The sequence below is a fragment of the Asterias rubens genome, chromosome 19, assembly GCF_902459465.1.
Source record: "Asterias rubens chromosome 19, eAstRub1.3, whole genome shotgun sequence".
Classification (NCBI taxonomy): Eukaryota; Metazoa; Echinodermata; class Asteroidea; order Forcipulatida; family Asteriidae; genus Asterias; species Asterias rubens.
The window spans coordinates 3,855,859-3,871,069 of record NC_047080.1 but is presented as its reverse complement, the minus strand read 5'-3'; the positions used below and the strand labels follow the sequence as shown (position 1 = coordinate 3,871,069).

At 40.0% G+C, this 15,211-nt stretch overlaps 2 protein-coding genes across 3 annotated transcripts; both read right to left on the bottom strand.

Annotated features, from left to right (window-relative positions):
• Positions 1–1,697: 1,697 nt before the first annotated feature.
• Positions 1,698–8,592, bottom strand: LOC117303401 (acetylcholine receptor subunit beta-like). Of its 2 annotated transcripts, none has more exons than XM_033787584.1 (7): positions 8,560–8,592; positions 7,879–8,041; positions 5,219–5,429; positions 4,915–4,959; positions 4,718–4,827; positions 2,789–3,557; positions 1,698–2,510 (listed from the first exon to the last, which is right to left on the bottom strand). In XM_033787584.1, the coding sequence occupies exons 3-7, from the start codon at positions 5,426–5,428 to the stop codon at positions 2,373–2,375; spliced, it is 1,272 nt and encodes a 423-aa protein (XP_033643475.1). In that variant the 5' UTR covers position 5,429; positions 7,879–8,041; positions 8,560–8,592; the 3' UTR covers positions 1,698–2,372. The 2 variants fall into 2 exon arrangements, with proteins under 2 accessions (XP_033643475.1, XP_033643474.1); XM_033787583.1 differs by having other exon boundaries at positions 7,879–8,132; positions 8,560–8,580.
• A 394-nt stretch (positions 8,593–8,986) lies between these two features.
• Positions 8,987–15,174, bottom strand: LOC117303400 (acetylcholine receptor subunit beta-like). The gene is made up of 5 exons (XM_033787582.1): positions 13,787–15,174; positions 13,261–13,305; positions 11,647–11,756; positions 10,085–10,829; positions 8,987–9,852 (listed from the first exon to the last, which is right to left on the bottom strand). The coding sequence occupies exons 1-5, from the start codon at positions 13,994–13,996 to the stop codon at positions 9,709–9,711; spliced, it is 1,254 nt and encodes a 417-aa protein (XP_033643473.1). The 5' UTR covers positions 13,997–15,174; the 3' UTR covers positions 8,987–9,708.
• Between the last annotated feature and the right edge of the window lie 37 nt (positions 15,175–15,211).

Here is a 15,211-nt window from a genome sequence, read left to right as displayed (position 1 = left end):
ATACATGTTCGTCTGTGTATAGCATTATACCACTGGCGCTCGACATGAGGCATGGTGGTACCCGGTACCCCCCCCCCTCTCCCAACCCCACCACACACTACACTGTATTCATTGTGTGCGTGGAATCTCCGGAATTCTTCAGATGACTTTAGTGGGTTACCTCTGTACAAGAAGAAAATAACCCGTTCTGAATTAGCACTGACGGCCTTACACTTTCGTATTATGTGTACAGAGTAAGAGTCATATATAGGGCTAGTTCTGAATCTGAATTATATATTCATCGAAGCATCCCAAATGGAAACATCACACCAACTTTTGTTTTTATAGAGAAGTCATTTCAGTTTGATGGTAGGGAACTTCATATGGAAAACCCACGCAGTCAGGCAGTGACGGCGAAACCCAATCCACATATATAGCTCCGGTCCAGGAATCGAACTGGGGTCCATAGAGGTGAAAGGTACTGAGGCATCCTGACTGCCCCAAGTATAGGAGCATTGAGGGTTGTCACAGGGACACACATTTGACCCCTCTATTAAAAAAAATGCAATTATAATTATTTGCTTTTGGTTTTGTTGTTGATTTGTCTGTTTTGCTTGACCACTTTTATTCGAATTCTTTTTAACAATAAGCATATAGGCATTAAATCAAATTGTTGTGCAATATTTAAATATAATTTATTTTTTAAACAAAACTCTAAACACTGAGCAACTCAATCTGATACTCATAATGAGCGGCTATTTTTGAGTTCAATTAAAGCGAAGGTCCCCTTCCCAATCATCTACCGTAATTTATTTAAGAACTCAATTAAAGTTTATGATTAATTACCATGGCTACCAACAGAAGGCTCTAGTATAGTCTCTTGACGATACACGCACTCGTGGTAAATGAAGCTCAACGTAAAAATATATAATGATACAATTTACTGTGTATATATTACAGGGGGTAACCGTTATATTCAACAGGAGGCCCAATTGGTTTAAACTTTTAAAAATATCCAAACAAACTGCCTAAAAATCATTGAAGGCCCTCCTTACAAAAAACACATCATAAAAACGTTCAGTATAATTTTTGCTTAAAGCCATTGGACCCTTTCGGTTCAGAAAAAAAAAAAAAAGTTCGCAGATTTACAAATAACTTACAGGGTTTACAGAAGGCAATGGTGAAAGACTTCTCTTGAAATATTATTCCATGAAATGCTTTACTTTTTGAGAAAACAGCAAAACAATATAAATTCTCGTTAACGAAAATTACGGATTTATTTTAAACACATGTTATGACACGGCGAAACGCGCGGATACAAGAGTGGGCTTTCCCGTTATTTTCTCCCGACTCCGATGACCGATTAAGCCCAAATGTTCACAGGGTTGTTATTTTATATAGAAGTTGTGATACACAAAGTGTGGGCCTTGGACAATACTGTATACCGAAAGGGTCCAATGGTTTTAACTAAAGGTGTGATGGTTTTAAACCAGATACAAAAAAATATAATAAACAAAAGATGATTCTTGAATTTCATGAACAAGTTATGATAACCAAAGTAATGTTTCAGCACAAATTACAGATATTTCCGTCTACTTATAGTTATATCGACTTATGTACATATAGCATTTAACATGATTGAAATTGTATGTTTGGCAAAAAGGGCAACATATTTATAGACAATTGAAAAATTGAAGTGAGGTTTATATGAGGTTGATGTATAAATTGCTTTTTACTCACAGGCAGAAGGGATTGTGTTTGTTCATTCCCCCCCCCCCCACCCTCGACTAAGCACTTCCCGGCCCTGTCATTTAGATTGAATACTATAATGTGCGGTCTCCGGGTCCCTTAATTACCCAGTTAGATCAGTGCGCCATTAATGGATAGGCTTGCTACCCAGTCGAATAAGCATTTGTAATTAGTGACAGACCAATTCTATTATATGGTGCAGATTTCAATGGAAAGGATTCATGTCAATTTTAAATTATCTGGATTCAATGGAAAGGATTCATGTCAATTTTAAATTATCTGGATTCATCACAATTAAATGAAGTGATCATCGTTGTTCTGTATCTTCCAATTGGTTTGAGCATGAATGCTAATGATTAAAGGCACTGAACACGGTTGGCAATTACTCAAAAATACGCATAAAACCGTAGGCCCTATACTCGGAATAATGTTTGACAAGATTTGGCAAACGAACTTGGAGAGTCTATTTACAACCATGCTTTACAAGTTATTTAGCAAGGGACCCTTGCTAAATTGCTCTCATGTGAAAGGGGCTAAGAACAATTTAGCAAGGAACTCTCTGCTAACATTGCTCTCGTGTGAAAGGGGCTCGGTGATAAAGACCAAGACCAAGGTGTGGAGACCGTCAACCACTGCTAAGTGAACTATTCACACTTCCTGGAGTAATAAGCTACCTCAACAATCAGTGGGATCAAGAAAAAGGCGTATGCAATCCAAAACAGGACAAATGAGATTCGGTCGACATAAACAGCTGTCTGCTTCCAATTACGATGTACCCTTTTCTGTAAAGACAAAGAAACATATCCTTAACAAGTGAACCATAATATGCAGAATAAGCTGTAGAATTTTTTTTTACAATATTGCAGAATAAAGCTGTATAGGGAGTGAAAAGGAACACAACCTGGGGCCGGTCGATTTTACAAAGAGTTATGACTAGTCCTGGGAGATATTAACATCTTTAAGGCTGATCCATAGTTAGGACGAGTAACTCGTAATACTAGTATTAACTCTAATTATCAAACATGAGAATTGTTATATAATGAGTGGAAATATGACTCACCGCTGACTGTAACGTATAACGAGTTACCTCGTCATCCTGCGACCTGGGCACGTCGCCATTCCTTTGTAAAGTCTCCTCTGATGTGACGTGTCGGTCTTTCGCCGCATCGTGATCGTCGGTTTTATTACGCAGGATGAGGGTGAATGCCGACACCAATAAAGCAACACCCGTCAGCGTAAAGTTACACAACTCGTATCGTACCAGAATAGATGGTTTGCCGTTTCCCGCATCGGCCAAATCATTCTCCAGGACCAACTGGAAGATGACGAATCCGAAGAAGACCGAGACGCCGAACGAGAGCTTCTCGCCACATTCCGGGGGCAGCCAGAAGACAATTGATGCCAACATTGTCAGGATTGCGGTGGGTGCCATGATCGTGTACATGTAGTACTTCGGCACCCGGTGCAAGCAAAGAGCTAACACAATCTGGGAGCTCCGTTGACACTGAACCTCACCATCTAATGCACTGCGGTGTTTGATGCACTCGACAGAGTACCCTTCCACGGGTAAGACACTCTCCAGCTCCCAGTTCGCGTTCGAGCCGATGTTCTTTGGGCTCTGAACATATTGTGACGCAGTTAGAGCGATGACGTCACTGGGGGCGCCTCTCGTACCGAGGACAAGCAAACAATCTTGGGTATCAAACGGGAATAGCTCCTGCTTGAGAAAGCATTGCGTGTCATGGGTACGTTGGGCCCTTACAAACAGTTCACCTTCACTCGTTACCAGAACCTCCGTATCGCTTGGGATTAATGTGTTCTCATCGATTCTGAAAGAGTTATAGACAAACACATGCATCTTTATAAAATCGTTTATATATAAACATCAGTGACGGATGCAAAGCCCACCTTTATTTTGTTTCCCGTCATAAGCGATTTTATCCTTGGTAGTAGTAACAGTTTCATGAAATGGGGGACTTTTTGGACGCTAGGTGGCAGCAGTCTTATCAGGGTAACCTATTGTTCCTGTGCGCTTGCTCAGATTACTTGGTAAGTCTGTTGCCTCCTGGCGTTTCAAAGTCCCCTATTGGGCCATAAACTGGTCCACTGTATTCATCCGCAGGGGTAAAGACAGGTACTTGCTTTCAGAACCAGTGATTTTACTAGATACAGTGATTTCATTGGATAACCATGCAGTGACGTAATAAGGTTTCCATTTTGGGTGCGTTCGTTTAGCTTCCCTGGGTCATCCCCGGTCTGCCCCGGTGCGTTCGAATAGCTTTTGACGTCATCCCAGGGGCTCACCCAGGTCAGCCCCAAGTGCCCTGTTTGTGGAGTGGGTCACTTGGGGGCTGGTCCCAGGTAAAACGACGTCACTCTGCGAGAGCTGTGAGTGGTCGTTTGTTTAGCTCTTGTCAGGGGCTCACCCGAGTGAGCACCGCGGGGTAGACACAGGGAAGCTAAACGAACGCACCCATAGTGTCTTGATTGGTCTATGGAGGTAGTTTGGTCCGAGGTGACATTTGGCACCTGCACTCTCGGTCGTCTGCACATGAATGTAGGTGGAGGTGAAGATGGGCGGGTATTGACCTAGGCTAGAGGACACTCTCTGGCGTAATTCACGAGGCATAAAGAGCAAGTTCGAGTGCGCACATTTAGTCCACCAGTGGTCGACCACAGACCACATGCGCAGTGACGTACTCACCCGAACGACTCGTTTGCTAGTCTAGTCAACCTTCAACCTTTTCGCCAAAGTGTCACTGGTTCCCCTCTGCGCTTAACACATGTTAGAATGGAACATGATGTTGGGACCAGTGAAGAAACCATGGGCTCGAGGCTGGTTCCAAATGGTCTACCAGGTGAGCCTGTGTTCGAGTCAAAATGGTCAACCTGTATTTAACCATTGTGCACACTCGAACTTGCTCAAGTGCCGTCACATGTTCAGGCGAATTGGGCCCTTGCTTAAAAAAATAAATGAAAAATAACTTACGCATTCAGTATTAAGACGTTTGGATACCACACCATATTGGCTTGAACGACAATGGACTCCATCCCACTGTACTCGCTTGTGTTCCAGCTAAGACGTTTATCTTCCCAACCCTTTAAAAAAATAATCAAACATATCAAACTTGATGCTGAAAGTATAGTTTTAACATATTTTATACGAGGATAAATAAAGTGGCATACCATGTTAGATGAAGTTACGGCTGTTAATAGTTGAGTCTTTGAATCCTGCAAAAGATACAGAGACAATGACATCAATTAATTTACATGTACGGGGTTGCGGTGTCTAACATGAAACTACATAATATTGTTAATTCAAATCTTACACAGTTTGCAATAGACACACGGTGCACCAATTAATGGAAGAAAGAAAAAGTTCCCACACAATCGTGGTGTTCATCAACTTAGCGAAGACAGAATCACCAAAGACTATAGGATCAGAACTGAAAAGGTCTCCCGCCCTTTCCGAGTCGTGTAAGAAACTTACGAGTCCGACGATTTTAACCAGAACCATTTCCACTGTCACATTGACGGCATCTGCGATATTCTTGACCGGGCGCGTTGCCACATCGTACCGGGCGGGGTCGAGCTTCTCCGAGACCCATCGCTGCTCTTCGTTCCATGGTGAGCCGGTGGCCTTGGAGATTACGGCAAATACTCCAAGACTCAAAAGCGTCAAGATTGCTCTCATTATCATTCTGAAACAATTTGAGAGTGAATTTTTAGCTGTTGAAATTATTATATAGAGTTCTGAAACTGTTTCGTTAAATACTATTCTCTACTCTCACTGTGTCAAGGCTATAGAAGAGTTTGCGGTAACACCATGTAATAGACTCATCACTGCTCTCACTGTCAAGGCTGAGTGATCTTTCATCATGTGACTTTATGTTATTAATGGCGACTCTAATCTACCTTTGCTTTTCAATCAATGAACGAACAGCAGCAGCTCTAAAAGGCCCCATCAATTCACATCAACATGAACTCTCTGCTTGACCAAAAAGCAGCCCGGATACGAGTAATGGAAGGAGTTAATTCGTCCTTGACCCCAAAATACTAATTGATTTAATAAACGCGTACAATGATATATCACGTATTATGTCAACTCTGATCTTGAGGCATTTGTATAAACGGGAGTCGAAAACAGCACGCTTCCATTAATAATTTAATAGCTTTCATTTGTTCTTTCTCAAAATCTCATGGGCGAAACGTTTCACTCTCTTTATATTCTAAGAAGTCTAAAGCCAGTCCATACTTGTGGATACGAATGATTGCAAAGAGGGCATTAAAATAATATAGTACTTTAAAGCCATTAGACACTTTCGAAACAGAAAACACATTAAAAGTTCACAGATTTACAAATAACTTACAGGGTTCACAGAAGGTAATGGTGAAAGACTTCTGTTGAAATATTATTTCATGAAATGCTTTACTTTTTGAGAAAACATTATATTACAACAATATCAATTCTCGATATAGCGAATTACGGATTTATTTTAAACACATGTCATGACACGGCGAAACGTGCAGAAACAAGGGTGGGTTTTTCCGTTATTTTCTCCCGACTCCGATGACCGATTGAGCCTAAATTTTCACAGGTTTGTTATTTTATATAATAGTTGTGACACGCGAAGTGTGGGCCATGGACAATGCCGTTTACCGAAAGTGACCACTATAGCTTTAATGACTGACTAATAATACATTAGTATTATACATATATATACGTTTTACTAGTTAGTCTTGAAAGTGCTACATTTGATTATCATGTTGTGCAATAACCTGAAAACACGGCAAATACACTACAAATTTTAGTGCTTTCAGAAGCCTGAAACATGGCTCAGGCTTACAGTCCTTTCCAAGTATTCTTGTGAGACATTACCTCTTCACCAACATCTATACAACAGAATAAGATGCTAGCAAAAACGCAATAACCAGCTATACGGATACGCAGTCAAATATGAAACTGTGAAATTTGTTTTACTTTGACATAATATCACTCCCCATAAACTTCAGTGTGTAACTATGAAACAGGTGTAGTCATGCATACATAATGAACAACGTTTATTATTTGTTTTTGCTGGTAGTCAGTCGAACTTCAAGAGACCTCAACAGATTCACGTTTATTTTACAGCTTTGTCTAAACAATTATTGTTCGTGAAGCGTTTAGGCAGTGGACACTATTGGTAATTACTCAAAATATCTATCAGCATAAAACCTTACTTGGTAATGAGTATTGGGGAGAGGTTGATAGTATAAAACATTGTGAGAAACGGCTCCCACTGAAGTGACATAGTTTTCGAGAAAGAAGTAATTTTCCACGAATTTAGAATTTGAGGCCTCCAAATCAAGCACTTGAAAACACACAACTTCGTGTGACAAGGGTGCTTTTTTTCGTTCATAGTTATCTCGCAACTCCGACGATCGAGCTCATAATTTTCTCAGGTTTGTTATTTTATGCATATTATAATGAGATACACCAAGTGAGAAGACTGGTCTTTGACAATTACCAATAGTGTCCAGTGTCTTTAAATGAATTTTGTTTTGACAAGTACACTAATTGTCTTGTCAGTTGGTAGGGCCTATGACACTGCTCTAGGGTTGCAAAGGTCGTGGGTTCGAATCCCGCCCGAGTAATAAAATGCATGTGATTTGTTTTTAAGGAACTCGGGAAAGAACGGAGTACACATCAGTGAAATCAATATTCTTTATCGCTATGGAAATTTAAAGGAACACGTTGCCTTGGATCGGTCGAGTTGGTCTTTGAAAAGCATTTGTAACCGTTTGTTATAATATGATTAGAAAGATATTTTAAAAGTATAATATAATGATCCACACAAGTATCACTCGAAATTGCGTGGTTTTCCTCTTACCTCGTCGACAAACACGGTCGGCCATTCGTGGGAGTCAAATTTTTGACTCCCACAAATGGCCGACCGTGTTTGTTCGCAAAGTTAAAGGAAAACCACGCAATTTCGAGGCAAATAATATTGTGTTCTACTTTTAAAACATCTTTCCAACCATATGCATTTTATAACAATTAATGGTTACAAAACATTTGTTATAGACCAACTCGTCCGATCCAAGGCAACGTGTTCCTTTAACATCTGTTACACATTTTTTTTAGAGAGAAATCAAACAACTTGCACTCACTCTATACTCCTTTGATCGCCTCCTCTATGTCGCCCGACTCAAGGTAGAATTATAATTCCCCTTCTCACTCTGAAGACAATTAGTATTGAAGCTGTTATTAGGTAAGATGTTTGCTGGCGACTGTGGTGAAGTATCCAATGCATCACAGTACATGCTCGGTGACCTGCTTCGGGGCGCATACATTAACAATTTAATGGTGTTTACACTGAGCAACTCTCTCGCAAGGATTGTTATTAAAATCAAAAACCAACTGCCTGTGGTAGAAATGCATTATTTTTTATACAGGTGCGCCCTCTGTTATAATTCACAAACAAACAAGTTCGATGTTTGGTGATAGAAACCTCACCCCAAAAAATTGTCTCCTGAAGATTTGAATTTTTGTTTTTATTCCAGCTTGGAGATTTTAATTAAAATTCGTCTCAATTAAACAACAGTTTTTCCAACCTTTTATTATGCATCTGAAAGCACATAAATTAATGCAACAAGGGTGTTTTTTCTTGCGTTATTCTCTTGCAAATTCGATGACCAGTTGAGCAGAAATTTTCACAGATTTGTTATTTGATGCTTAAGTCTTTTACAACTATACCAAACGTGTATGTGCCTTTAAACAAAGTTTACTAGTCTTCATGTGTGATATTGTTCTCACATTCTAATTCGATAATAAGAAGAACATGATGTTACCTGACGATGACTAGAGCAAGCTAGTCGAAACGTTGAGACCAATTTCAGAACTGACTCCGCGGCAGTACAGTTAATTACGATCCTATAAGCTAAAGTAGTTGTCCAGTCTAATTTCTATACCATCCGCCCTGGTAATAGTTAAAAAGCAGGACAGTTCTTTTCAGAACTGAGAAGTCTCCCGAACCTCCGATTATCTACTCCACGGCAGTAGAATAAAGCAAGACAGTGAGAAAGAAGTAATTTTCCACGAATTTGATTTCGAGACCTCAAGTTTAGAATTTGAGGTCTTGAAATCAACCATCTAAATGCACACGATTTCGTGTGACAAGGGTGTTTTTTTCTTTCATTATTATCTCACAACGTCAACGACCAATTGAGTTCAAATTTTCACAGGTTTGATATTTTATGCACATGATGAGATACACCAAGTGAGAAGACTGGCCTTGGTCAATTACCAATAGTGCCCACTGTCTTTAAATAGGCTGCGCAATAGCGCAATGCATCAGTAATAATTAAATTTTATTTTATTTTAAATCTCCGAACATGATGAAGATGGTGGTGAGCTATGGCGCATCTAGCCGTTTGCCAAGGCCTGCGTGGCTTGGAGAGAGCCGCGATCCGCAAGCGACTGGAAGAGGAGACCACGCACGCGAGTGGCGAAGCTTCCTTATAGTACATACATTTAAAGGTGTACGGGTCAAGACAAAAATTAACAAACTGTCATCATGATTGTTTCAGACCCTACCAAGATACAAAATAAATAATTACACAATACAAAATTAATATATTACGCATATTATAGTAACAAACAATATCTGTAACAACGGTAGCTTATTGTGACTACTAGACATCTACAGCAGATCTACAACAGTATCGTATATAGGATGTTGAAACATAATTTTATTGGCTGCTTTTACTCGCGCTGTTATCAATTTTGGTTTCAGACAGGCGAACTTATCATCACATTTAAATTGGCTCGGCTCATGACAAGATCAACGTTTGAAACCAAGGTGCCCCAGAGTCGTTCCGAACAACTGCAACAGTCGATCACCCTAACTGTTTCAGACGTCGAACTTTTCATGTACTGGGAAATCAGAATTTGGTTCGGCGCGACTCTGGATTCGCGCCTGCCTGAAGCGGGCGTTACGTCTACAAGTATTCGGGACACCCAGGATCATCAAGTAACTCAGCAACAAGTGTGATCAAGACAGTAATGTAGACAATCCAGAAGAGGACAAATGAGATTCGGTCGACATAAACAGCTATCTTCTCCCAATTACGAGGTACACTTTTCTGTAAAGACAACAAAACATATTAACTTCAAAACAATATTAGTCAATTTGCAGAATAAGCTGTGGGGATTGTCAGCTATTATAAGCTGCACATGACGTTATTGACTGCCATCTTTGATGTGAGGCGTGTGAGGCTATCATTGGCTGAGAGTTGTGCGCAGAGTGTACACTCGTGCACTTTTCCATTGTTTTACATCAAAGATGGTGGTCAAAGACGGGTATTGCAATCTTACCGCTATTTGAAGCCCGTGCAAAGTTACCTCGCTGTCATCTTGTGGCTCATTGTCATTCTTCAAGGGCTCTACTTTGTTGACTGGAAGTCTCGCCTCGGGATTGTCGTTTTGATTGCGTAGGATGAGGGTGATTGCTGACTCTATTACAGCAATACCAGTCAATACAAAGGTAAACATGACGTATCGTACCAGAATAGATGGCTTGCCGTCTCCCGTCTCTGCCAGACCATCAAGCAGAACCAACTGGAAGATGACGAATCCAAAGAAGACCGAAACGCTGAAGGAGAGCTTCTCTCCACATCCAGAGGGCAGCAAGAAGACAAACGAAGCCATCACTGTCAGAATACTGACGGGGATTATAGCCGTGTACACGTAGTACCCTCCCAAGCGCTTAATGCAGATGTATGTTGATACCAGTGCGACATGCCGGCACGACACCGAGGCACTGTGCTCGATACATGCGGGGGCGGACGTGTCTACGAGAGAGACGTTCTTTAGCTCCCAATTTGTTGTTTCTGCGATCAACGCTTCGTTCTGACCGTGTTGCAATGCAGTCAGAGACACGACGTCACTTGGGGTGCCTCTTATACCGAGATAAATCCAACAAACTTGGGTATCATAGGGGAATAATTCCTGATTGAGATAGCATTGCGTGCTGAGGTAACGAGATACACTTACAAAGATTGCACCTTCATTCGTAATCAGGAGTTCCGTATCACTTGGGATTAATGTGCTACCACTAATTCTGCAATAAAAAGTTACACACAATATAGTCTTCTGATATGATACTAAGGGAACATTACAGAATAATTTGTAATAGAAACAAAACTCATCCTAGGTCACAGATTTACGTTAAAACTTACACGGTCTAATGATGAGCACAAACAATATCCCCTCGAAATATTTCTGTCTGAAATGTCATATTTGATGAGAAATAAATAACACTAATTTCGCGTTTGGCATATCATCAGCCCAACTTCATGACAGTATTTAGCAGAAAATGTAATTGCTAAGCAAAACAAGCGAGGAGAACAGCCGTGGGCATTTGTGGGCAATATATTGTGGCAGTATTGCTAGTAAGTTGTTGTCCCAGTTAAGAAAGTAGTTTTGTTGTTGAAAAGGTGTTAGTCTCATCTTCATCAATAAAGTCCCCAATAATTTAAAGGCAGTGGACACTACTGGTAACTACTCAAAATAATTATCAGCATAAAACCTCACTTGGTACCGAGTAATGGGGAGACGTTGATAGTGTAAAACATTGTGAGAAATGGCTCCCTCTCAAGTGACATAGTTTTCGAGAAAGAAGTAATTTTCGACGAATTTGATTTCGAGACCTCAAGTTTAGAATTTTAGGCCTCGAAATCAAGCATCTGAAAGCACACAACTTCGTGTGACAAGGGTGTTTTTTATTTCATTCATATCTCGCACCTTCGATGACCAATTGAGCTCAAACTTTCACAGGTTTGTTATTTTATGCATATGTTGAGATACACCAAGTAAGATGACTGGTCTTTGACAATTACCAATAGTGTCCACTGTCTTTAAAAGAAAACCAAACTTACGCGTTCAGGATTAAGATGTTTGGATACCACACCCTATTGGCTTTTACGACAATGGACTCCATCCCACCGTACTCGCTTGTGTTCCAGCTCAGCCGTTTATCTTCCCAACCCTAAATAAAATATATAGAACTTGAAAACAATTTCAACGAACCTCGAGAAACCATGTAAATTGTTGAGAAAGATACTTGAAGCCATTGGACCCTTTCGGTACAGAAAAAAAAGTTCACAGATTTACTAATAACTTACAGGGTTTACAGGAGGTAGTGGTGAAAGACTTCTCTTGAAATATTATTCCATGAAATGCTTTACTTTTTGAGAAAACAATATCATTTCTCGATACGGATTTATTTTTAACATGTCATGACACGGCGAAACGTGCGGATACAAGGGTGGGTTTTCCCGTTATTTTCTCCCGACTCTAATGACCGATTGAGCCTGAATTTTCACAGGTTTGTTATGTTATATGTAAGTTGTGATACACGAAGTGTGGGCCTTTGGACAATGCTATTTACTGAAAGGGTCAAATGGCTTTAAAGGCGCTGGACACCTTTGCCTTTTTACTTTGTGTTTGTTTCTTTGACAGCTCTGCGTGAAAAACTCCCGTCGGGAGACTATTGAGCAAGGAGTGTTCGGCGAGCGTTCCCACTTTACACTGGTCATTTCCGAACTGAAGGAGGAAAGAAGCATCACGCTGCGTGCTGTTATGAAGTTAAACATTAAAGGCACTCGATTAAAGGCACTCGATTAAAGGCACTCTTTTGTAATTGTCAAAGCCCATTATTCGCACTTGGTCTATCTCAACATTTTTATCGTGAAAAGTTGGACTCAATTGGTCGTCGAAGCTGTGAGAGAATAATGGAAGGACGAACACCCTTGTCGCACAATTGTGTGCTTCCAGATAGATGCCTCGAATTCCAATTCAAACATTTCAGTGAGAAATTACTTCTTTCTCCAAAAACCCTGTTACTTCAGAGGGAACCGTTTCTTACAGTGTTTTCAATAGCTCCATTACTCGTAACCAAGTAAGCTTTTATGCTAACAATTATTTTGATGAAGAACAAATAGTGTCCAGTGCTTTTAACGGCACACAGGAAATGTCCCCTACTTTTCAATATTTATTTACGCCACTGAATTTAATGCACTACGTACACAACTTGAGACACGAAGCCTTCTTTGTAGTCATAGTGACTAATTTGCCTACAAAGGCTAAGCAATGTATACTATTGGTAATTTCTAAAAGCAATAATTATTAGCATACAACTTACCTGGTAACGAGCAATGGAGAGCTGTTTGTAGTACAGGGAGATACGACTCCCTCTAAAGTTTTAAACGTATTTTTTTTTAGAGAGTTAACTTTTCGTCCAATTGTTAAAACACTTCGGGCCGGAAGCCCTTTATAAGGCATCTGAACACACAAAAATGTGTGAAACATGGGAGTTCCAAATGAGTCAAAACTTTCACAGATTTGCTGCTTTGGGGATACACCAAGTGAGAATAGTGGTCTTTGAAAATTACTAAACGTGTCCAGTGTCTTTAAGAATAGCGGTCTTTGAAAATTACCAAACGTGTCCAGTGTCTTTAAGAGGATGATTGTTTTTGTATAATGAGGCTTACCATGTTAGACACCGACTTTGCACTTAATTCTTGATTCCTCGAATCCTGCAATAAATGAAGAGACACAGACAATAATATACAATCACATGGGCAGGGATAGATCGTTTCCGTTTAATGTAAATTGAACATCGCAATGCGCACTCTGGGCCCGATTTCATAAAGTTGCCTTTTAAAACTGTGGTCGATATCAGAAAGATGATCCTAAAAAACATAAAGCTAGTCCTAAGTTTTGGACGAGTAACTCGTCCTAACTCGAGATGAGCAGTCTTTCCTCTTTGAGAAATCTACCCAAGAATATGTTAGATGCATAATAAAAGGCTTATTATCTAAAGTATTTTCTTATTTTGCTGAGTGAGAAACTACCCCTTTCTCAAAAACTACGTTACTTCAGAGGGAGCCGCTCCTCACACACTTTCAACAGCTCTCTGTTAAAAGTTATTAATGCTAACAATTGCTTTGTGCATTTACCAATAGTGCACAATGCCTTTAAAATAAGTCTTTTGAATGACTTCCCGAAGAAACTTACGAGACTGATGCCAAACACGGTCATTTCCACGGTGACTTCGACGACATCTGTGATATTCTTGACCGGGCGCGTTGCCACGTCGTACCGGGCGGGGTCGAGCTTCTCCGAGACCCATCGCTGCTCTTCGTTCCATGGTGAGCCGGTGGCCTTGGAGATTACGGCAAATACTACAAGACTCAAAAGCGTCAAGGTTGCCCCCTTTAATAACATTCTACAGAGGACGACAGTTTTGGAGGGAAAATATGTTATCAAATTGTTAACAATTATTTGGGGAAAAAATGTCTGGTGATAATAATCTTTAGCTGAAGATATCGTAAAACTGACTCGTCCATCAAACTCTGTTTTCAACTTCTTACCCTTCCTCCATGCTGTCTTATCGGGCGTTTTTTGTTCCTTGTAGAGACGTGGCTCTTCGTCAATGTGAAGTGAACAGACATCATGCACATTGCCGTCATTTGAGTAGGGCGCTATACGTCAAATGGAGGTTGCTCATTGGTCCACAAAGATGTGCCTTTCCATAATGAAATTACGTAACTTCCACTTCCACACTATTCATAGTTTGGTGCTGGTAAGAGTTAATTGCTCAACAAACATTTTAACTATGATTAAATCTAACAGACAAACAACAGGTAGATGGTTTGTAGCTTACATTGCAAAGAAATCAACAGGTGGTTAGCCGACAACTAATTACCAGGTATATTTCCATTGTTACAGAGCATAGTTTCTAGAATACACATAAATACCGTGAACAATGAATTTTCCCAGTATGTCTGCTGTCACCTGGCGTTCTAAATGTTCCATGTTATTATGAAACTAGCAAAACAATAATAACAAACAAAAACTATCATATTGTGGGGGTGGGTCGTCAGACAGAAAAATAGAACAGGAACACCATATGATTTATTAAAAACCATTTTAATTGTAGCCTTCATAATGTAACTTACACATATTTTTGTTGATAAAATATATCTAATAGTAACTCTGATGCTAGAATTTTAAAACTAGAATACAAGATTTAATCTTGGTAATTTGGTTAAGTGAACCTTGGAACCCAACACAACACAACAGTCAACAATTTAATAATTAAATAATTAAAAAATAAAAAATAAAAAATAAAAATAATAATAATCAGTAATAATTGTGTGCATGACAAAGATTGAAAAATGTATGTTATAATTTACTCACGGCTCTCCGAGTACTGAGCAGGAACAATGAAAACAAGCACCCCAGGTGGGATTTGCACCCAAGACCTTTTAATTCTAGACCATGCCTTAACCTGACCACCGATTTGACCTGGAAGGACATTAAGGTCGCAATATAGACGGTGACCTCTGACGTCACACGAAAATCATAACATGATTCGCGCGCATACCGCCGGGCAAAACCTTTGTGTTTTGGCAGCCAGCTAGAAAGTGTAAGCAATCT